The following is a 24,330-nucleotide window of genomic DNA, read 5'->3' on the forward strand; positions in this document are numbered from 1 at the left end:
CTTATTTTAATTTTCAATATCTTCTAAATGTGATGATTGAATTTGTTTTCAGTTTTAATTAGGTGGTGTACTGGTGATTGTTTATGAACGCAAAGTTCGACTCCTCTATGGTGAGCTCCATTTCAGTGGGACATTTTAATATTATTTTTACCTTATTTAAACATTTAAGTGTGATTAATATGCTGCTAATTGTTTGAATTTGTGTTCTAAACAGATGATGTTAATCGTCTTCTGGTATGTTAATTCCAATTTCACCGCTAGGGTTTTTGCATTCGCAATTGTGCTTTTCAATTTTGATGGTGTATTTCGAGTGTGTGTGTGAGATACTGTGACTGTAATTTCTGTAGGTTGAGATCAACTCAGCATGGAAGGTGAAACATGTTGTGGACCCTACAGTTCTTCCCAAAAGCAAAAATCAAGCCAAGTGATCCCACATTGACTTCTCCCCTTTGTGTACGGAATAGTTTATCCCACATTGATTTAGTAGATGAACCTTGTTGGGGTTTTTCTAGCAACGGGGAATTTACTGTCAAATTTTACACTTGCCTAGCTCATAATTTCTCTTCTCCTTCCAAATGGGAATTTTCATGGATTTGGAAACTAGATATTGCTCCAATTTTTTTTTGTATGACAACTATTGCAAAATGATCTTCCTACTCGTACCAATTTGACTTATCGTAACATTGTCATTAATAATATATGCCCCATATGTGGTAATCAAACTGAATCACATGACTACTTATTTCTACAACGTCCAATCACTAGAGAATTGGGATGTGGATGTCGTTGTTCGTTGGCTAGGAAATTGTATTCACAACTCTACCATCCTTGATCTTTTCCACATGCTTCGTACTAATGTCAACCTTCCCGTTAAAAAACTATTGCTTCACTTTGGAGCATCTAGAAGACTCGTAATATGTAACACTCCGACCCCTGACGGAGCCGGGTTAATCACCAATGCGCATCAAAGGGTCAACAACTGTCCTCAAGAACTAACACAAGTCCTTCTGACATATTTTTTCCTCCCTCATGCGCACCTCGAGAAAACTTCCCAAGAGGTCACCCATTATAAGGTTTCTCCCAGCCAAGCACGCTTAATTGTGGAGTTTCTTAGGAAATGAGCTTCCTAAAAGAAAAATGCATGCATCTTGTTGCTATGAGTAGTATATTAAATTCCATTAAACAATCATGTGGGATATTACGTACACCCCCACTTGAGAAATTCTCCCGCTTCTCCTATAAGTAATAAGTACTTACATTAGAGCATTCAAAAGTTGTAAGGAATGAGACATACGTACTTTTATTGATTCCTTGGATGACAATATTCCTAATAAATGTACTTCTCACTCCCCTAACATCACCAGGGTTGCTTGGTCACCTCGACCCCTGGTTCGTTAAAATTGATTTTGATGGTTATGTTCGTAATAACTCCGGATCAACCAGTGTTGTACTTAGAGATAATCTGGGTAATAATATCGTTAGTCGTACGTACAATCTTGAAAAAACGTCTTCGCTTCTTGCCGAAGCTTATAACGCTCCGTAACAGCCTTTTGTTAGCTGTTGAACATAATATTCGTCATGTTTTCATTGAAGGTGATAACTTATTAATTATTAATATTTTGCAGGAAAAAACACAGTCCATTAGAAGATTCAATTGTAATGAATGATGTCAAGCATCTATTGAATCAATTTGATGAAGTTTCCTCCCGACACATATATGGAGAAGCTAACCGCGCATCAGATTATGTTATTGCTGTAGGCCACCATATACGACTCACCAAGATATTGATCATTATATAAACAATAATTTTTTTTAATTTTATTTTTTTAGATAACTTAGGAGATAATCTTGAAAAAAGACTATCCTAATTCCTATGTACTTTTCCATTAAAAAAAAGTCATTAATTGACAGCTGGGGACCACCCCTCCAATAGCAGCAAGCAAACTGAAGACGCAACTACACCATTCACAAAAGAAAAAAGAACCCGGATTTGAACACCCATTACCAAAACTGAATTGAACAATGGACCCATACGTCCGAACCTTGTGCTGCAATTTGGGTGGCAAAAGAAGAACAAGAACACCGAAAAATAACCAATTCCGAAGAAAAAAAAGAGAAAAAAGGCGTTTGGTTAGGATTTCTCATCTTCCTGCCTTCTCCTTCGTCAAAAAAGCGAATTCCTCAATCGCGATTACATTCACAGACACACCATAGAAGGTGAAGAGGAGAGAGAAAAAGTCTCCAATTCCGCGCTTTCTCTCCCTAACTCATCCTCACTTTCTCTCTCATCTCTAACAACGACGACGACGAAGACTTTGTTCGATTTTCTGGTATTTTCTCCTGTTTTGCTCTCATTTGTCAATATCTAGGTTTTTTGTTGTTGTAAAATTTCCTTTCATTCTGGTTTTTGGTTGAATTTACGATCTTATTGCGTTAAATTAGTTTCTGATCAGGTTACTGTGTTTTTGTTTTGAATAATAATTGATTTTTATTTTTGCCAATGGTTTGGTAAATGAAAAGTTGCTATTTTTTTTATATAATTTGATGTGAATTAGGCAAAGTTTTCAGGTCGCCTGAGCATGAGCGGCGGTCTTTAGTGTGGTTGTTGGCGGTTTGTCTAGCAGTTCAGGTAGATAAGTTGAGGTGGATCTTGCAGCTGAGTAATGGATTTGGTGTCTAGCTGTAAGGTATACATTTCACGCTCTTTGCGTTTATGTATGCGTCGTTTTATATGTGATTGAATTTGATTGTTTAGTTTTTTGTTTTACCTGAAAAGTGCAATGTCCAATAGTTAATTTTGCCAATGCGATAGTATTTTGATGATGTCTATTTATGGACATTATGGTTGTGTAGAATTTTCTGGTTGTCTATTCTGGCTCAGAAATTCCACATTAGACCTCCCGTTGGTTGATGATTATCGACGGCTATATTATTAGCGTAGTTGTTTGTTGTGATGGATGGTTTCTTTGAAATGTTCCTTGTGCATAGTGTGAGGTTTCTAATTCCTTGGTGGCATGGAGGGTTAGGACACTTACAAGAGGTGGGATCATGACAACATTGCTTTGTGTAGTATATTTGTCATTTGTTCCTCCATTGTTATAGTGCCGAATATCTTGTTTTGGCCTCTAGGTGAAGGGAGCATAACATCACTGCCTTGTGTAGTATATTCATCATTTGCGCCATATACGGTCTTTGTTCCTCTATTGTTAATTTGTTATAGTGCGGAGCTTCCTGTTTCGGCGTCTAGGTGAAGGGATTTTTTTTTTGGGACTAATAGATATCTGATTTAATTTTGTAAAGGCATGAAAATTGCAATTACAATAATTTTTTAGTTTGGAGAATTTGATTTTTTCTTTTTTGGCTTCATGTGAGTTTGTGAGGCATGAGTAGTAGTGTCTCATAATTTGATCTTTTGGACAGTGAGCACTGTGAATTCCACACTCTGACGATATCCATGGAACTTGCAAGTATTAAAATTTATGTGACCTTCCCAAGGGAATGTTAAGCGAGATTACCTTGGAAGATTAGACTCATTAAAAAGAGACCAAGAAAAAACTAAAGCATCACGCTACATATCTAATAATGGATTTTAAACTTGAAGAGGTGAGGCGGAGAGTAAACAAGGTGATTAACTTTTAGAGAAATACATGTGACACTTAACCATTTCCTGTAAGTTCATATGTATCTTCTCTATTTCTTATCTGTCACCTCTTACTCATATATTGGGAACATTCTAGCGTGTCATATAGTAACCGTGCAAAATGCATGTTTGTTAGAGATTTAGAATAAGTCCTTTATCTTTTTCCAATAAAATCTGGGAAGAAATCTTCAGTTGTATTGGAAGACTATTAAACGCCTTTCCCCCTCTATACACTGATTTTAGTGGAACAAACAAATACCATCTAAGTGCTGTGAAGTACGATAGGAATAAGTGTTAGCTGTTGTTTTAGATTTATCTAGGCTTTATAATCTATGTTATACTTATATGCACGCGAAGGAAGGTATGACAATTGTTGTAGTTTTGTCATGATTCCCTATGAAGGAGACATGAGCGTCACATGACGCACGGTTGCATCATGTTATAGTTTTGTTATTTTGAGCTGAGGTGTATTTGCTTCAGTGTTTCTGGCATATGAACCTTAGATATCATTTTCTTAGTGTGATTTGGGATAAGTGATTTGTATCTTTAACATGCCTACATTAATATTTTGTAGGACAAATTGCAATATTTTAGAATCAAGGAGCTCAAGGATGTGTTGACTCAACTAGGTTTCTCTAAGCAAGGAAAGAAACAGGTGTGCTGTGATTTATAGTTGTTCCCTTGTTTGCATTGGCTAATCTGGAGGATTATTAAGTTAGTGTTTGGAATGCCTTCTGATTTATTTTGCACGATGAAACTCAGCATATGTAGTATGCTTCTGACACCATGTGTTCTTAATGCTTACATTTTCTTGGGAAGGTTGATTTGTGCTGCTTATTTCAAATTGTTAGGTTGTATATGTTGGTTGCTAGGGTCTACCATTTACTTTATGTCTTTTGTCAGAGTTGGCTACACTACTTGAGTGGAGTTTCTTGTATTTAAACACAGAAAATACCACCTGCATTGGACTTGCACATGGACATTGTATAGGGCTTAAATGACATAAGATGATACTAGTTGATTTCCTATTGGATTCACTCAAACTCAAGCCTTACTATAACGATGCAGATTTCAGTTACTATAAATTTGTGGAATGATTTTTTTTTGTTGGGTTGTGTTTTGGGAAGTTAAGGAAAAAGAATATTGGCGCCTAGCTTCTGTAGTTGTGAGGCCAAGATAAATTACATGCATTAGATATAATAATTTTGTTTTTTTTTGAATTTTGAGTAATACTAAGTTTATTGTATTATTGTCATTTGTCTTACAATTAAAAAAACGCTTATAAACAATGGGGGGAGTTTGGGGAGAAAAATACTTCTATGAGTTTCTACAAGGTTTCGCTGGAGTTGCAAGTGTGGTTAGCCCAAATGCGAAGAGACAAGAATCCATGAGATAAGTAGGAGAATTCATAGCTGAAACTAGTGAGTGAGTATGAAAGGGGAAAAAGTATAAGATTGATTGAACATGAATGAAGTCATAAACCAAGCCGTAGGAGGAGGAGAAAAACAAATAAAAGAAAAGGAGACAACTGAGTTTGGATTTGCTAGTGAGTTAGTTAAATTGAAGGGATGGGATGAGAAGGGGATTTTGTTGCTAATAGAAGATTGATTAAACAGGAACAAACCAAGTTGTAAAGGGAGGAGAAAAACAAATAAAAGAATAGGAGACAACTGAGTGGTAATAACAAGACTTGGTATTTGCTAGTGAGGTAGTTACATTGACAAAAAGAATGGAAGTTGAAGAGGTGAGAATTGCTAGCTAAGTAAAATGCTTTGTGACCACTGTTTGCAAATCATGCTTCAGTATTGTTTGGTGAGATTTTCTTTTGAGATCAAGCTTGAAGAAATTCCATGCCCTTTATTTTGTCTTTGAGAATTTGAGCTAAAAATCAGACGCTTGCTTTGAAACAAAGCATAGAATTTTTGTCTTGATATGTGTACACAAAAGAGCTGCATTTTCGGACAGTCTAGTGGCTTTTACAATTTGCAAATGTGCTATAAGCTTTTAGTTGACGATGTGCACGGGGTTGTTGTCAAGGCAGAGATTTTGAACGAGCAAAGAGGGTAGGAGGGTCTGTAGTTATGCTCAACAATTTTGTGTTGTATCCTGGAAGGCACAACTGAAGTACTTACTGTTCATTTATCTGATAAACTTTGTGCAACCTGTTTTAATTTGATGAACTGAGCCAACAGTCAGCACAAAGCTTTGCTCACTGAGCTTGTTAGCAGGCTTTGTAAAAATTATAAAAATTCTATGAACTGGGAAATGGGGAGGGGCATATTAGGTAGTGCAATATAATTCAGTTTGTAGTATTTTGAGGAGAAAAATAAGTGAGTCAGATAGAGGAGTAATACTATAAATAAGAGAACATTAGGAAGGGATTATCATGTTGAACATTGGTGAGTGATTTGGGTTAGCACATTAAGTTAAACTGGGAGAGAATCCACCTCTCGAAAGTTGAAACATCATCCACATTTCCTGTAGTTTCATTTTAATAATCAAACCATCTTCTTATAACCTGGCATATATGATCCAGCTATGTTAATTCTTAGAAATATCATAGCTGGAAAGCGTATTTTCTTAGGAGGCGTTTGGTTACATAGGGTTAACCAAATGAAATCAAGAAAGGGAAACAAGGTGAAGGGAAAGGAATGGCCCTTAATCCCTTTGCCTGTTTGGCTATGTTCAAGAAATGGAATGAATTGTTCACTAGATACTTTCGTGCCTGTTTGGTACAAAGTTGGGAATCAACTTGTGATTATTATTTTATGGGGCAAATAAATTTGTGACTACACTATTATTAAAATTATTGAATCTCATGAAAATAAATATTTTTATTATACAAATAATATTACTTAGGCAACAATATTACAGGGATAGAAATAGAAGAAACAATTGGAAAAAACAGAAAAAATCAACATGCATTTATAAGAAAACAAAAAAGAAGAATAATCAATCAAGTGGAAACTAAAACGAATTTAAAAGGAAAAAGTAAAAATAATTTCTGGAATGAATGAGATGGGGAGTGAAAAGGAATAAAATGATGGAGAAAAAGAAGAGCAGAAAACAGGGTAAAAAACGAAAAAGGAGAAAACAAGTTGAATAGATTTGTACAAAAATAAAGAAAAAATGAAAAAAACAATGAAGTTGACATAAAAATAGATATCCAAAAATTCAAGATAATAGGGAAAAAGATATCCATTATATATGAGGAAGAAGGGGAAAAGAATCGAGGGAAATAAAGAGGTATTTTGACTTGGTAGTCGGAGGTTGGTTGACACAGATGAACGTCGAAGATGTGACTTGGTGGTCGAAGGTTTATACCGGAGGTTGGATGACGTTGGATGTGAGAGCTAAGGTTCCGTAGTTTGGGGATGTTGATGAGAGATAATTGAGTAGAGGGTGGAGAAAGGGAATGGAAACACTTATGGGGGTGTGTATGTGTGGGGAAAGGAAATGCAAATATGGAGTTAGGGGGGGTGTGGCCTTGTGCGGAATCAAGTTAGAAGAGCTTTGGGCAAATTAAAAAAGAAAAGAGGCCAAATAAAGTGAGAAATTTGGCCCAAAAAACAACAATAAAGTGACTTGGTGGTCGAAGGTTTATACCGGAGGTTGGATGACGTTGGATGTGAGAGCTAAGGTTCCGTAGTTTGGGGATGTTGATGAGAGATAATTGAGTAGAGGGTGGAGAAAGGGAATGGAAACACTTATGGGGGTGTGTATGTGTGGGGAAAGGAAATGCAAATATGGAGTTAGGGGGGGTGTGGCCTTGTGCGGAATCAAGTTAGAAGAGCTTTGGGCAAATTAAAAAAGAAAAGAGGCCAAATAAAGTGAGAAATTTGGCCCAAAAAACAACAACAAAGGGAATAAGGGTTGTTGTTTCCCTTACCCTATATCAAACGCCCACTGTATAAAAAAGCATAAGGCGCACTAAAGCGATAAGAGTCCTATAGTCTAAGCGCAAGCGCAAGGCCCACGCCTCACCAAGTGAAGCACACTTTTTAAAATTAAAGATTTCTTTACTATTATGCATATATATCTTTCTATAATATAGTATTTAAACAACAAAAATATATGAATATCAGATTTGCTTCCTTATTACTCTTTGTTTTAACAAAAATAAACCATATAACATAATATTTATCACGCACTGTCCACTAGGAAATAAATATACTATAAATATCGTTGTTTTCTTATTTTCTCCTTTTTCCTTTTTTTTGACTATTCACCCACTTTTTATTGTTAAAGATTAATAGGGTATGGTCCAAAGTAACAACATATGAAAAGAAGGTTCCAACATAAAATTGAAAAAAGAATTTAAATGAAGCGCAGAAAAGCACGCTTCATGCGCTTCGATGGGCTTCTTCCAAAACGCTTCGCCCAGGAATAATTGAGCGCTTTGCCCTAGCGCTTTAGCGCACTTTTTCATACAACAAACGTCTCCGTAGTTAAAGCTCATTACTTGAGCCACTAGAGGTCAACATTGTAGTTCGAGCTTGGGTCTTAGTTGGTAGATTCCGTACGAACCGAGCTACAACAAGCTTGAGCTTAGCTCAGCTCCTACTTGTAATCGTTTGACATACAATAAGTAGCCACCTCGTGCAATATAGAACCTTCAATATTTTTTTAAAAAAAGAGTTATAGATTTGTGTTTAAGTATAGTAAGATAAAGAAAATGTCAAAGAATAATAGAATATATACCTCGGGTTCAAGGAGTGAGCTAGACAATGGAGAGGAATGTTGCTTTTTGCCCAACGAGCTACCAAGATTTCATAAACCACATGATAAAAGGAACTAAACTCCGAATTAGGACGACCTTCTTTCTTGTAAATCTCAAGCTTCACTTGTTCAATCATAGAATCCCACATCTCATACACTAAGTGAAGGCATGGTTTATCGGTGTCACAAAGCCTAATCATGTCATAGATAGGCTTTGTGAAATCAACAATGTAAGCTAGTTTGTCCCACCAATCATCATTCACAATCTTCTCTTTCACAAAGTTTGCCTTCCCCATGTCTTCTTCTCTATAAGAAGGCCACTCATCACTTATAACCATGGCTTGAAGACCTCGTTTATTAAGCTTAAATCTCTTAAGCATCACAATAATCGAGGCAAAGCGAGTATCGGCCACGGGAATCAACTTAAGAGGAGAAAGCTTTTGGAAGATAGCCAATCTCATGTTGTGGTTCATGATGAAATTTTTAATTATCATGGCATCCCCATGGATATCAGTGATCCAACTACATTCTTCATAAGTTTCATGATTGTTATTCACATTCCTTGCCGCACAAATATTCTTCAAAGCAAGATTAAGGGTATGAACACATGGTGTCCAATAAATGTGAGGAAACTCACTCTCAATTATCTCCCCCAGCCCCTTTGCAATTTGATGCATTATCAGTTATGACTTACACTACATTTTGATGACCCACTTCTTGAATGATTTCTTTCATGAGATTAGCAATGAAATATTTATCTTTTATTTCACCAAAACAATTCACAGCTTTAAGAAAGATTGGACCATTACCAGAAGTAGCCATGAAATTAATGAGAGGTTTTCTTGTTGGATCACTCCATCCATCAGTCACAATTGTCACCCCTTTTTCTCTCCAAGTTGATTTTAGTAGTATCATTAGCCTCTTTACATTAGCTTTTTCTTGCACAAGTAATGTAGTTCTAAGCTTATTGTAACCAGGAGGTTTGTAACCTGCTATATTATGAGCGGCAACAAAAGTAAAGGACCTCATATAGTGTGGATTCCTAGCAAGATTAAATGGCAACCCTCATGTGTAAAACATCCTTGCAATTTCTTGATCCAATTGATCCCTAGTTTCAATACCAAAACATCTAGTAATTGGTGATTTACGACTTCCTTTTCTTGAATAAAGCATCGGAGTCCAAATGAGAAAGAGATTCACTAGGCAAAGGAACTTCTCTAGGGCCCGAATCAAGTTTCTTATTCTCAAAATCATCATCAAGTTTTTGCATTTCAAGTTTATCAACACGAGACACTTTCTTACAACATGCAATGCCTTGACCCTTAATTTGAAGCAAATGGGCCCTAACTCTTGAATAACTAGATGTTCGGATTTCATTACAAAAATTACATCGATATTTCCATGTTCCACCAACCGCCCCTTGTTTTTCAATTCTTGTTACAAACCTCCACAATGGAGGATTTCCCTCACTAGGCAATGATTCCGCACCATTTGACCCACTACCCGTGCTACTACCAATATTAGTACTTTGTTGTTGAGATTGGGATGAATTCATATTGGTTCTAATCAAATGAAAAATAAACAAATTCATTCAGCACAACCATTCAACAATTCAACACTCAAGTTAACTATTAACTAATTTAATTAAGAGTTTAAACATTAAGTTACCTAAATGACAAAAGCAAAGAACATTTAAAAACAGAAAATAAATAATCTTAAAAACAGAAAATAAAGAATAAAAAAACAAAAAATAAATAAACAAAAAAACAAAAAATAAATAAACAAAAAAACAAAAAATAAATAAACTTTCGAACAAAACAAAAAATAAAGAACACAAATAAATCATTCATTCAAAAATCAAAGCACAAAACAAATCGAGAAAAAAAAAAAGAAAAAAAAAGAACATGTTAGGGTTACTCATAGAGTCACCGGCCGGCGAGGGAGACAAGGAGACGACGATCGACGGCGAATCTGAAGAGTCGAAGGCCGAAGCTTCCTCGAAGTCGAAGAACAGTCGAAGCTTCCTCGAAGTTGAAGAAACCAGAGAAGAGTAGAGAAAGAAGTAAGAACTAAGAACCAGTCGGCAACCGGCGAGACAAATGGGCAAGGCGAAACGGCCGACGGGGAATGGGCGACGACCTGCAGCCACCAATGACGCAGGAGAGAGAGAGAGAGAATTTGCCCCAATTTGGTGAGTTTGAAAAATAAACCCTAATTTATGAATTTGGCCTTCACAACCACCATAAAACCTCTGCATTCGCGATTTCAACCCAAAATACGTACCCACCCGTCCCCAAAAACGAACCCAAACCGTACCCAAATCCAACCCGCGTACCCACTATTCAGATTCGTCTTGGGTACGTTTTTGGGCCGTACCGGACCCGTACCCGGGCTTCGTAGCTTGTTACTTGTTGTAATAAAATTTATATTAGTACGTTGAAGTACTTAATTAAAACTATTGCAATCATGTTTGTAATATCATTACTAACATTTCTCTATTTGCATATCAATAATTTATGTATTTAAAATTTTAAATTAAGAATATTTTTTTTTAAAATTGTTTTATTATTTTTATTTTTTAAAAGGGAAAATAAATTTGTTTAATTTATTCTATGCTTATTTAAAAAATAAAGAGAAGATAATTAACATAATAAGCTATTGTCTAATACTAATAAAAAACAATGTATCCAACAACAAAGTATCCTTAATGGTCATTTCACATATTAAACAGCTAACCGCTAATTTACCAAACACTTTTACACAAACAGCTTATTCAACCAGCTAGTCAAACTAGCTAATATAAATAGCTAACAACTAGTCAAACCAACTAATAGCTACCAACTTATAACCAAATAGGGTCGAGGTAAATAGGACTGGGGGAGGATTGTCTCATAAAAAGGTCCCCCGGGGGGATAATGGTTGTCATGACTGGAGGGTCACGGGTATACAAAATGTGGCTTTTATGGAAGTTACAGAAGTGATTTACACGAGTTTTAACTTGAGAACTGTTTGAAAAGTCTTTTTCATTTTGTCTTCTGTAATGAGTGTAGATAGATGGGGTCATTTGCTTATGCAAAACCTTGGTTAAAAGAAAATGATTTGTTACAAGATGTAATTGGATTGAGACTTTGGTATTGTTTTATATTTTATTTTTTATGAACATGTTGCTTTGCATTGGATGTATGTAATGTTTGATTTGTCTTCTTATGTTAGGTTAATTTTCAAGTATATAACACTTGCATATATTTACTTTTCAGTGCCTACGTGTCTAATATTATTGGGAATGATCATATTCTGGTGTCATTGTCATGCTTTTATCCATGCAAATTGGTTTGCATTGGAGTTTCAACTACCACTTATAGTTGGGTGGATAGTGAACTGTATTTTTTATTTATTAGGTAAATATCCCTTAAGGGACTTGTCTTTCGGAAGGGTATGTGTTTGAATTCTTATCATTTTCTATGCATGGCTTACATCTACATCTTCAAATTTTGTTTGCAGGATCTTGTTGATCGAATTTTGGCTTTTCTTGTTGATGATCAAGGTAGGTGTTCTAGTTAACACCCTTCCTTGATGTATAGTATGATTTTTTCATGTTTGAGGTGAACCTAAGTGGAACCTGTTGTGGTTGGAAGCCTTTGTCTCTATTGGCTATTGATGATTTGTCTCTCCTAGTTGATAAGGTTTTGTATGCCACATTTTTTTAAGTGTTCTTGAATCTTGAGTATTTCTAGCCCTTGGCTTGTGAACTGGCTTAGTTTTACCGGATGACCTTTTTTCACAAGAATCTTTAAGGATAACTATTCACCCGCTTGTTGCTGGATACTTCAGATGTAGCATTGTATCTTGAATCTTTGAATGGTTGACCTGTACTTGTGTGTTGGAGTTCTTTGTGGTCTAGTTACGCAAGGATATAGCAGATATTATCCGCTTGATTTAGATTTAATTTACCAGTTAGGTTGCCTTCTGTGCTGAAATGACTGAAATGTACTTCCATTGTTTTTTTTCCGAAAGGAGTCAACAAGGGTCTGAGGTGCTGGGCTAAGTGCATGAAGGTTATCTGTATTGTTTCTTAGGCAGAGTTTTTGACCTTTAAGCTCCTTTTCCATGTTTACTAGCTGATAACTAGATGCCTAACTTGTACTCTGTATCCACATTTATTTTTAATTTGGCTTGCACTGTACTTCCAAATTGGTCTTAATAAATATTCCAGAGCCTCATTTCTGCCTGATTTTCAGATTTTTTTTGCAGTATGAGCTTCTAGAAGGGCTTGCATGTCTTCTAATATTTGCTTGATTATTCATACAAAATCACAAGTTGCCCTGACCTTACATTTTACGTAGTTTCTTTTGCTATGTTGCATGTTTTTCTTTTGCTGGTGACTTCTGGCTTAACTGTAGTATTTTTCCTTCTGTTGCAGCTTCAAAGATGTGGGTAAAAAGACCTGCTCTTTCAAAGGAAGAACTAGCAAGATTAGTGGATGACATTTACAGGTTTTACAATAAGACTTGTTTATTTAATGCTGAAAATTGTCATTGTAGTCATCCGTGTAAGACTACCTATTTGAGTTGCTGTTAGAGTAGAATTTTTTATTTAGTTTACTTATTTTCAAGAGTTTTCTTTTGTTTCAACCTTGTGGGAAATGATATCAGATTTCTTTGATGATTGATTGTTTACATTTTTTATTTCTAAATGCTGTTTTCTTGCGTCAAGGAAGCCTTGTTTAGGTTAAAATTCACTAGCACGAACTTACAGAGTTCTCATAATTTGCATTTTATGTGGTTTCCTGGCCATAAATATCAAATTTGGTAGGTCCATTTTATTTAAAGCTCTCATCTATATTTTGTCACCAGGAAAATGCAGGGGTCTGGTGCTACCGATTTGGCCTCAAAAGCACAATGCACATCAGATAGTGCTACGGCTACCATTACCTTGAAACCCAAAGAGGAAGTTGATGATTCTTTGCACGTTGACATGAAAATTCGCTGTCCATGTGGTAGCTCACTGCTTACAGAGTCAATGATCAAGGTTTATGCTTCTTGTTTCCTTGTATTCTTTTTACTGTTACTTTTTATGTGAAGCTAGATTCTTGTTTATGAGTAAGAAGGACTCTTGTGTTCTCCCTCAATATTAATGTTCGACACCTCAACCCAATGTTGCTGACCTTGCTGTTGTCTATAACGCCTTGGTACAGGGTGGACATACATAGTGTTTTAGAGGGATTGTTTTTTAAAGTATGTGATGTATCATCTTTCAACATGCATGTTTGTCATATTTCAGTGTTCCGTCAGATGACTCGGATCCACTTTGAATTTTATCCATGAATTTAATTTTTAAGAATATCTAGTTTGGATGGATCAATTGAATTGAATTAATGTGGAACTAGAAAAACTGTTATAGTTATTAGAAGCTTATGCATGAGGGTTCTTATTAGTATTGTCATTGTTTTTAATGGTTGGCACTTGAAGGTTAATTTTTGGTGAATGTAATATTGTAAGCTTAGTCACAAGTAATAGATGATAGATAGCACAACAGTAATATAAACATTACATTGCTTTTTTTATATAAAGGGGCGTTTGGTCTGGGTATTCAGGAAAGGGAAAGAGATTGAACATGGCTTATAGCCTTATACCCTTTGTTGTTGTTGGTTATGACATTTTAATCATTCCCTTTACCCTCTTCATTACCCAAAACACCTCTACTTTGATTCCCCACACCCTCCATGGTATTTGCATTTCCTTTCCTCAGCCACCACCACACTACCACATCCACCCACAATGTCCCTCTAGCAGCGCCCTACACGTACCACCGCCAACCAGAACCTCCCGTCAAAATCACCACCCAGCACCCTACCACTGCCGAACAGAACCTCCCGTCAAAATCGCCAGCCAGCCAGCCACCTTACGACCGCCGACCAGAACCTCCATCGTCACCTACCACCACCTCACATCAAATCAAACCACAATGAAATCACCCGTAACCTACCCGAAGCACCCCTTACCACCGCCTGAATCTATCTCCCATCCATCCAAAACTACCCCCACTAGTTAGCCTTCCCCTGACATCTTCTGTTAAAAGAAAACTACGCCATCTCTCATTTCAGTATAAGCCTGTTAACTACCTGTCCCTTCTTTTTCTAGTATTGCCAATTTACTGAGCAGTGGTTATCCACCATCATCTACAGCTAGATCAGATTAACCATCTCCAAAACTTCATCCCAAACAACAAACCACCTCGTATATCCACCACGACCAACCAGAAAATTAAAAAAAAAATCGACTGTAAGAATGAATACCTTTATTGTTATTGTTATTATTATTATTATTATTATTATTATTATTAATAATAATAATAATTATGCTTTTAGATGGTCAAATTCGGCCATATAAACTCTAGATCTAGAGTTTCCATGGTCAAGTTTGACCATTAAAACCTCAAATTTGACCTTAAGGTGGTGGTGAGATATGGAGAAGGAAGAGAGAGAAAGGCACGACGGCGGCCAAAGTGGAGGAGGCAGCGGCGGCCGAAGCTGATAGGAGCTTAGGCTACAAAACCATGTTTGAGGGACTGTATCACTCTATGGTGGTGCAAAGGTGGGAGAAAGATGGGAGGTGAAAAACTAAATGTCACCCAAACAACATATTATATCAAAGAGATTTGCTTTCTTTTCCCTTCCTTCCTTTTACCCCATTCGAACCAAACGCCCCCTAAGAAGTTATCTAGTACTAAGTAAAGAACATACAGTCTCTATGGATATTTACTGTTAATAAGGTCTAGGCATATCCATATTTATGCACCCTTAATGTCTAGCTTTCTGCTGTTTCTCTGATGTGTCTGTTACTATGCTCTCTCTAGAGAAGCTTGATTATGTGTTGGATGCATGCTGGTCTTTAACCCAAATATGTTGTAAGAGGTAGATATGTGTGGTTGAATTGATGTTTTGAGTTTCTGGGGTATCCTGAAATAGTGAAATGTTTTTAGTCTTTTATTCATGGTTGAGGTCATGTTTTTGTTCCTCATAACATTTCTTTGTTACTTTCTTGCTTCTGAAATTGCTGAATTTTTTTGGGCAGTGCGAGGATTCAAGGTGTCAGGTATGGCAGCATATTCGCTGTGTGATTATTCCAGAAAAGCCTACGGATGCGATTCCACCAGTCCCTTCCCAGTTTTACTGTGAAGTTTGCCGCCTCAATCGAGCTGATCCGTACGTACCTTTGACATCCTGAATTTTCCACTTTTCATGTCTGTTTGTTGGTTTGGGTACTCTGATGTTTGTTATCTGATATGTCTAATAATGTGCATGTTAACAGAGATTTAAACACACTGAGTAGCTGGGAATGTGTAGTTTCTTTGTATAATGTTATCATAGTTTTCTGATATCAAGGATTTTCAAAGTGCCCGAGAAAAGTTATTTTAAATATTTATTTAACATGTTACCTTTTAACATGTTTCAAGTAATTTTTCTGTCTCACTGTTCTAATATTTTTTTTCCTCTGGCCAGAGGTAAGTAATGAGGGCATTGTTGTCTTTCAAAGGTGCCTTGACCCATTGGTCAAAAAGTAGCCGTCATCTGACCTTTTTCCAAGCCTTTACTGATTGTCTTTTGTCCTTCGTGCATCTATTCTCCTCTGATTTGCTGGGAAGTTGTTTATTGGAAACCTATTCGATGATGGATCCTTGAGAGTTAGATGACATGAACTTGCTAATCTATTGAGTTCTGTAGTATTTTTCAGATTCCCTTGATAAGCGAGTGTGGTTGCCAAAAATAGTGGTGTGTATTCCTACAATTCTTTCATTTAACATGCACAAAGGTTACCAAATGCAGTCGTCCTCTTAGGGAAAAGGTCTTGAAGCAAGTCAAAGCTTTTGCACGGGCAATTGTGTTTGAGAAACTCAATACGGAGTAACATATTAGCATGTTTTCGATGGATCCTTTTAAGAATGTACTTCGTATCTTGTAAGGATTGCAAGATAACTTGACCGGTTTTTTGAAGGAAATAAGGCATTGTTTCTTTATGTGTGTAGTTCTGCTTATGTCATGGCAGGTTATCACATTTTTGCATGGTGAGCTGGTATCTAACTTTTACAGCCTGGACAGTGATGACATGGAGAGGAGCATGTCTGTGTTTTTGGAATTGATCTTTGAGAACATCTCTTTTGGTTGAAGATTGTTATGGCAGTGCCCTTTGGAGTGAAGACTCCTAAGATGTCTTACACTCTTACCTCAGTTCATATGCATCCGAGGTTTATTCTCTTTCCTTTCCCATGTCAAGGTAAGGCTTGGGATGGGAACTTAGATTATGATTGGGAATCCTGGCCTTCATAGTATTGCCATAAATACCTTGGACAGTTGGACTCCTCATCCAGTGAAGTTGACATTCTTTCTTATTACCTTTTAGTTTAGCAGAAGTTGCTGGAGTAGGAATGTGCGAGTTAACTGGTTTGTTGAAGATTTTTAGCGTATGACTTTTTTCGAAAGAGAGTGTTAATGTTGTCAGGGGATTTTCTCTTTTATTTTGGGGAATTGGCTTAAACTAATCCAAACTGTTGTAGAATATTGGAATGTATGCCACATTCCAAATTGGCAAATTTCATGCAGCATTACCTGCTATAAAACTAGTTGTGCAAAAATAATACGGGTCTTACTGCCGGCGGAATATTCTAGAAATGTTCTGCTGGATTTTTAATTAAAATTTAAGAAAAAATATTATTGAACTATCAACTAACCTAGATATAAGAAAATTCGCACGTCCTCTCTATCTCTCTCTCTCTCCCCCCCCTCGCACCACAAAGAAGTGGTTGATGCTGCTGCTTCGTCGGTCACAAAGGTTGTATTGGTGGTTGCATGACGTAGCACAAGCTGCTATATATATTGTTGGGTGGTCACTGAGTAAAGACGGGATATTTTTGAGGTGCAGCGAGAACGACAGAGGGATGGTTGTGGTGTTGGTACTCTTGGTTGGCGGCAGTTGCCTGGGTGTGGTGGCTGGTATGTGCTTTATGTTATCACCCATTAAAGAATCTCCTCAAGCATTCCTTTTTTCTCAGGCCACTTACATAGGGAAGTCTAAGGTCTTTGTGCGAATGGCTTGTTTGCGGAGGCTCAAATGCTCAATACTAATGGAGATCTGCAAACTCTGTCTAGCTGTTCGACGCGAATTCTTTGTCTCTGCGCTGTGAGTTGGCAACTTATTATTGGCACTAGCTATTAATCCTTTTGGATTTTAAGGAGTTATGTGGATCTGCTTGTCTCCATACTGTTATATCTTTAGATTACTTGCATGCTTTTTAGGAGGATAAAGGGGGAGAGCCCCTTTGGTGGTTGGCAGCTGCTTTTTGGATTTTAATGGGTAGAAATTACAATTATTTTACAGAGTGATGTGTTGGAAGACTTTATGCCACCGAGTAGTATATCTTGCAAGATCTTTGTTGCTGCTTTATGAGGGTCTTGTTATCTAAAGTGTATTTTGCAGCAACCATCACCATAACTCTACCTTCCCAAAGAGGCTCATGCAAATGGAAGCTTAGGGGGATCTTGATGCATATTGCGACGTCAAAGATGGAATAGTAAAAAGCTATGTTACTTCGACACTCTGGTACACTTCGACACGACATGACACCCAAATATATAGTGGCTTATATGAAATTTGTTATATCGAGAGTGTTGGATCCTCCGATCCCTTGTCGGACACGACACCCAATAAGAGTTTGAGCGGCTACATCAAGATCCCCCTAAACTTCCATTGACCAAATGACAACGATCATATGCTACATCACAACTACATCACAACAACAACATAGACTTTGTAAGATAGAGTAGTACGTCTTGCAACACCTTTGGTGCGTTAAGGCTAATTAGCGATGTATATTGCGATGTCAAAGATGGGATCTGGATGTAACATCATTGATGTAAAAAGTGTTTTCAGTTGACCAAATGACAACGATCATATGCTAGAAGAAACAGAATGAGTGAAGAACAACAACACATCACTACAACAAAGACTTTGTGAGATGGAGTAGTACGTCTTGCAACACCTTTGGTGCTGCGTTGTTAGGGTCTTTGGGTTGGTTTTAGTGGTCTATAGTGTAATTGCAGCTACTACCCCATCAATTCAGTGTCTTTTCCGAAGGCTTATGTGAAGGACATGGTAAGGGGCCCGTATGTATGTAACCCCACTTTTGCCATATCAGAGATGCGATTGTCGAAATAATTTAGCAAAAGGCAATGACCATATGATATCACAACTAGGTAGAAGTAAGCACTTTGATGAACATTTTTTTAGTCCCAGTATCCTCCAAAACCTAAGCTCTCTGTACATGATTTTTTATGGTTTTTTCATGAAATGCCCTCGAGGTTTCACGGAACGCACCAAATATCCCTCGTGTTTTCAAAATACATAAAATACCCCTAATTCTCCAAAAATGCACCAAATACCCTCATACTTAACGAAAGTCTAACGCCGTTAATAGCTAGCCGCTAATTAACACTAAATAAACTCTCATTAATCCTTTTTTTCTCTTTTCCTTCCTCTTTTCTTCACTTTTTTCTTTTCTCTCTATCCCTTCCCTTCTCTTTTCCTGATCCATCTTCTCCCGTGCTCTTCATCAAGAACAACACTCCATTGTTCTACAACCACCAACATAAGAATCAATGTGCAAGCAATCAAATTCGAAAAATCAATTACTTCCATTCGCCCACTATACCAATAATATTGAACAACACAAATAAACCAATAAAATTAATAACACGTTTAATTAATCATTATAAATAGTACTTCCAATCAAAGGTTAAACTAAACAGAATGAGTGAAGAACTCTCTCACATATGATCCAACACCTTGTGAGCATGTCCATTAATAAAAACCCAACACCATAATTTAGTCCAAATTTGACAAAATTAAGCAAACAGATAAATGGGAGCAATTTAATTTTTTAGGAAGGGAAACAATTAATCCTCAATCAATTGTTCACAACTGCCAATATCTGGAATTGAAGCGGTGAAGTTACTCAATACCAAAATCCAACTATTTTTTTTAAAAAACCAACCAATAAACTAGAAAACACCTTCGTCCCCAATACTAGATCGCTTATTGGATCGTTCAAGATCAATAATCCATGCTTCAAAACCTTATTAGGGCGTCAAATTTTGAACTTCCGGACCAAACAAAGGTACTCCTATGCACCTCTTCCACCGTGCTCAACTTGCGACTTTAATCTCTTCAATTCTGTCTCATCTAATCTGGTCACCATTTTCTCTCTCATAAATCGAGGATTGTTGTGTTTTGTTAATTTTTTTTGTTTATATCTATCTATCTATTAGTAGATTAGAGGATGGTTGAAATTTTGAAGATTGTTTACTGCGAAGATGGTAGGAGAGAGAAAGAACTGTTGTTGGGGTGGTGGCAGGGGTATAATATCAAGACCACCATGGAAGCTCCAAGAGTCCAAGACAAGAGCTATTTCCCAGAAAAATTATCAAAGGAAACAGAATAGAATGTGAGTGGGGAAAGAAAATAAAGGGAAATTAAAATGTACATGTTAATTAGGGCTAGTTATTGGCTAATTACTAATTTGCTAATGGTGTTATACTTCCGTTAAGTCAAGGGCATTTGGTGCATTTCTGAAAAATTAGGGGTAGTTTATGTATTTTCAGAACATGAGGGGTATATGGTGCATTACGTGAAACCTCAGGGGCATTTCATGAAAAGAACGGATTTTTGTTCCCCCCCCCCCCCCCCCCACACATAAAGTGTAGTTGTAACACTACATTTCGGTTGCTTTTCTATTAGGAATTCGTATCCTTATTTTTATTTGCTGATATTAGTGATTCTTTCCCGATGACCAAATGTGAAGAATTGTTCCCTAAATTTTGAAAGCGTAGGTGTGTCTGGGAATATGTTGGCAACACTTGCAGTTGTGTTCATGCAATGAAAAGGCTCATCTCTAAGACTTTTAAGTCTTAACTTATTTTTAAGCCATAAGTCGATTAATTAAACTTAGAGGTGTCTGGTTGTGATTTTGTGAATTTCAATAAATTAGGGGTTGCTGTATCTGGAATTTCGTGTTGGTATTCTTTTATACTGACCTAGAGTTTTGTGTTTGGATTAGCCGTTTGGGACTAAGGCTTTGTTGTTGTTGTTGTTGTTGTTATTGTTATTAGCTGTTTGGCCCCATAAACGGGTATTTGGAAACACCTTCAGTTTTGTATCCTTCTATCTTTTTTAGTAATAGTTTGTCCTTTTTGCTCTTAATTCTTAATAAAATACCAATTTAGTTAATTTCTTTTGTTGGTTGCAAATGAAAAGAGGATAACTAGGAACTCACCAACATAGAGTTGGCTCAAGTGGTAAGCAGCTTGATGCCGCTTAAGGGAGGTCTCAGGTTCGAGCCTCGCCGTATGCAGAAACTCTTGTTGGGAGACTCACCCACCATAAGCAAGGTGTGCGACACGGGTCGGATCCGGATGTAGTCGGAGCTAAGCTCCGGTGAACCGGGTGTGCTATGCATAAAAAACTAGGAACTCTATTGTATCATGGTGTGTAAAAGAATTGAAACAGACTTCTTCTGTTCATTCAGGTTGACAGTCACCTACCCTCAATTTTGTTTAGATTGTTTCTATTTGGTTGATTTTTCTTGTCTAATGTAAGAACTAGAACCTTAAACTTCTGTTAATTCTGTGTTGTTGATCTTTCGTTATTATTTATCTTTTACTAGCTCAAATTGAACCCAACTCGTAGTGGATAAGGCTTCCCCATCAAAACACCACTGTTCCTCTCACTTCAATTACATCACTAGATAGCCATTTGGCTATCTAGCTTCAATAAATCTGCTATCTGTTTGTCTTATAACATACTGTTCCGAGCAACTAGAATATCTTTCATTTTATCGGGCAAAACTTGAATTCCAATCAATGAGAACCGTATTACCACTTAGAATGCACCAGGGTATAAAGCTGCTGATTCTAAGTGTGCAGAATAGACCTTCGCTTGCACTATGCTGTCAAACTATTGATCATTAGCCCGACATTTGCAAGTTGCAACTGCAGAGGAGCCTTTTGTCTTTTTGGCGGACTCTGTTGATTACACTTTCAGTTGGAATATTTAAATTGGTTTCACATTTTTTTGGGTACGGCTATGAACTTGTTTGCATGAATCTCCTTGTCATGAATACTAGGAGGATCTATGTACTTGAAGTCAGTTCTTTGATCTAAAGACGTAGTTTTCTTGTTGCTATTTGATTTACTCTGCTGCTTGATCATTGTGTTGGATTTGTTGTAGCTGTTTGATTTTTTTGTCTTCTCTAATTTTATTTGAGGCTATGATTGTCTGCTCATCAGTCTTCTCATATTATGCAGCTTTTGGTCTACACTGGGACATCCGTTGTCATCTGTGAAGTCGACCGCTGCTAGTGTGCCTACTGATGGGTAATATTTCATTTTTCTCTCCACGGAAGTTGTTTAGAATGTTCCGTTTATTGTTTTTTGAAAGACGGAAAGAGGGGAATATGGTGGTTTTTTTACGATGAAGTACTCTGTCAGTTAAGATTATTGTCTGCAAATGCACACTCAAGCTTTAGAAGGCAGATTTGCATGGGAAAGTGTGCATGGATGTGGCTTTTGTTCTTTGCTGCTGCAGACAAAGTGCTGTTGTGGACTATTGAACTCCACTAAAATAATTAGTTACAGGAACAGCGTTCAAGGGGTCGTTTGTGCTTCCTTGTTGATGGTCAGACCTCATCTTACTGAAAAAAGTTTCAGTTTAGTGGAAGTAACAAACATAGAAGTGATAGAGCTTAGGAGTGTAGTTGCTTAAATTGCTGTGTAAAATATGTTTGTGCCTTAACTTTTTGTTAGGTTAAGGGCATTGTAGAGTAAAAATGGTCCGCTATAACACTCTGAGAACAATCTTCTGAGGAAATTTTTATTTGTTTCCATTTTGTTATGTGCACCCGTGATGCAAGTCAGAAGAGTTGTCTTTTGGTCTTAAGTTTGGCTGTTGCCAGAATCAATGTATCATGGGAATTGGGGAATGTTGCTTTCCAGAAAAGTAAGAAATGTGGAAACAGCTCCAAACAGAAGTCATGGAAATAAACCCTTAATCTTGCAAACTAAATATCTGACTTGTCATACATTGCCCTTATTCTTGCTAACAGGGTAATCAACAAAATTACTTTACAAGTCACTACTGACTAGCATGTTCTATGTGAATAAACAAAGCACTTCCAGAGAGGAAAAGGCAGGTGAGAGAGAGAGCCTTGGAGGAAGGGGGATGGGGGGTTGTCGAGGGTAACTGTGAATGAGGCATCCAGTTAGCCTATTGTCACAAAAGAACTAACATTGAGCTCGCTATATTCCATACTAGAGGGCGAGAGGTGAGAGATGGTTTGGTGCGTTTGATGCATCAGACGTGTAGTCAGATCTGAGTACGAATTCAGTAATTTTTCCTTCATGAACATCTGCTGTTTGGAAATGTGCAAATGGGGTGCAACTATTTTGGTATTGCGTAAAGCTCAGATTCTGAAATGCAGGCTGGATTTTCTGGGACGTTTTTATGGCTTTGTATGGCTTTTTAGTGTTTTGGGGTTTAGAGAACACCCAAACACCAGAGGCTAGGTGTTTCTTGCTTCATCATGGATATTTTTACATTGGCCAATGAACGTTTAGAAATGTCCATTCCTTTTACATCTTATGAAGAGATGACCTTGAAGTTTGGCTTTATGCTTTGTATATTACTTAATGGTTTTAATAGTTGGTTGCTATGTCATTGTTCACATAGTTGTTTTGCCTCGAAGTTTTATTTGTTAATGTTTATTGTTCTTATGTCGTGATTTGATCTGTAGGCTGGCTATCCTTTTATCTTTGCTTCTTCATAATAAGCCTATCCATTTTATAGTGTTAAATGATCTTGCTGATTTGTGGTTTCTTACCGATTTCTAGTACAAACCCCGTGCAAAGTGTTGAGAGATCGTTTCATCTTACAAGGTCTGACAAAGAGTTATTATCAAAGCCTGATTATGCTGTTCAGGTTGGTGAATTGCTTAAACAATAATAGGGGCATCCTATGTCTTCCTGCAATCATATTTTAAGTTTTTTGTGTTTGTTTTACAAAATCATACTTAAACCGTTCACTTTTACTTGCATCAGTTTTCTTTTTGCACTATTCTCTACTTTGTTTATCTTTAATGATTTATACTTAAGGAAAAATATATTATTGTGGGATCTTGTTAGGTTCGTCTTAATGTATATTTTCAGAACATCAACTTCTTATAATTTCAATTTATTGATAATTAGAGATATTAATTGTACAAGTTATGCATTGACAAGCGTGAAAGTCAAAGTGTCAGATGGAGTACATTTCAAAAGAATGGAAGAAACATAATTTATGCTCCTCAATCTCATGTTCTGCCTTTTACAAAATCAGCATCCATGATTGACATTGTTCCTTATATTGAGAAGTGGCGGAGAAGGAAACTAATGCTCTAATCACTTGTACTCATGCAGGCTTGGTGCATGCTTCTCAATGACAAGGTCCCCTATAGGATGCAGTGGCCACAATATGCAGATTTGCAGGTCAATGGTAAGTATTTGGATTTACTTCATCCTGTTCACAGTGAGGTTATGTTATGAGCATCTTCTTGGTAATATTGACTTCAAAAGACAAAAACTCCTTGTTATCTGGCAGCAATTTTGTATTTTAGTTTTTTAATCCTTGTTTTGATTTGCTTGTATGCTGGTTTATCTTGATATTACCGTGTCTTCTCTTCTCCATATTTTCTCACGTAGCTGTACTGCTGTAGTCCCTCTATCAAAATCATTGTGCTAGTTGATATATCCCAAAAGGAAAATAGAATTGATTTTCATTGTCTGTTTTAATGCTGGTAGAAAAATATGACTGGTCTGCTTGGGCTTTTGATGGAAGGCTTCAACTTTGACATGATCTAGTTAATAGTTAATTCTGGTATTGACGAAGAA

The 24,330-nt window shown here is 36.8% G+C and overlaps 1 protein-coding gene across 6 annotated transcripts in view; it reads left to right on the plus strand.

Annotated features, from left to right (window-relative positions):
• The first annotated feature begins 2,037 nt into the window (after positions 1-2,037).
• The window catches only part of LOC110800736 (E3 SUMO-protein ligase SIZ1), a 29,940-nt gene continuing 7,647 nt past the window's right edge, over positions 2,038-24,330 (plus strand). Inside the window, exons 1-10 of one of the 6 annotated variants that reach the window (XR_008932875.1) lie at positions 2,038-2,331; positions 2,570-2,688; positions 4,216-4,296; positions 11,862-11,904; positions 12,781-12,853; positions 13,214-13,388; positions 15,434-15,564; positions 21,715-21,783; positions 23,296-23,383; positions 23,860-23,935. Coding sequence is in view for 4 of the 6 variants with exons in the window: in XM_022006051.2 (XP_021861743.1) it covers positions 2,665-2,688; positions 4,216-4,296; positions 11,862-11,904; positions 12,781-12,853; positions 13,214-13,388; positions 15,434-15,564; positions 21,715-21,783; positions 23,296-23,383; positions 23,860-23,935 (760 nt within the window). In the remaining 2 variants the exon portion in view is untranslated. Of the gene's footprint in view, positions 2,332-2,556; positions 2,689-4,215; positions 4,297-11,861; positions 11,905-12,780; positions 12,854-13,213; positions 13,389-15,433; positions 15,565-21,714; positions 21,784-23,295; positions 23,384-23,859; positions 23,936-24,330 lie in introns of all 6 variants that reach the window. The other 5 variants (XM_022006051.2, XR_002536742.2, XM_022006049.2 and 2 more) reach the window with 5 other exon arrangements.

This window comes from Spinacia oleracea, chromosome 4 (genome assembly GCF_020520425.1).
Source record: "Spinacia oleracea cultivar Varoflay chromosome 4, BTI_SOV_V1, whole genome shotgun sequence".
In the NCBI taxonomy this organism is placed as follows: domain Eukaryota; kingdom Viridiplantae; phylum Streptophyta; class Magnoliopsida; order Caryophyllales; family Amaranthaceae; genus Spinacia; species Spinacia oleracea.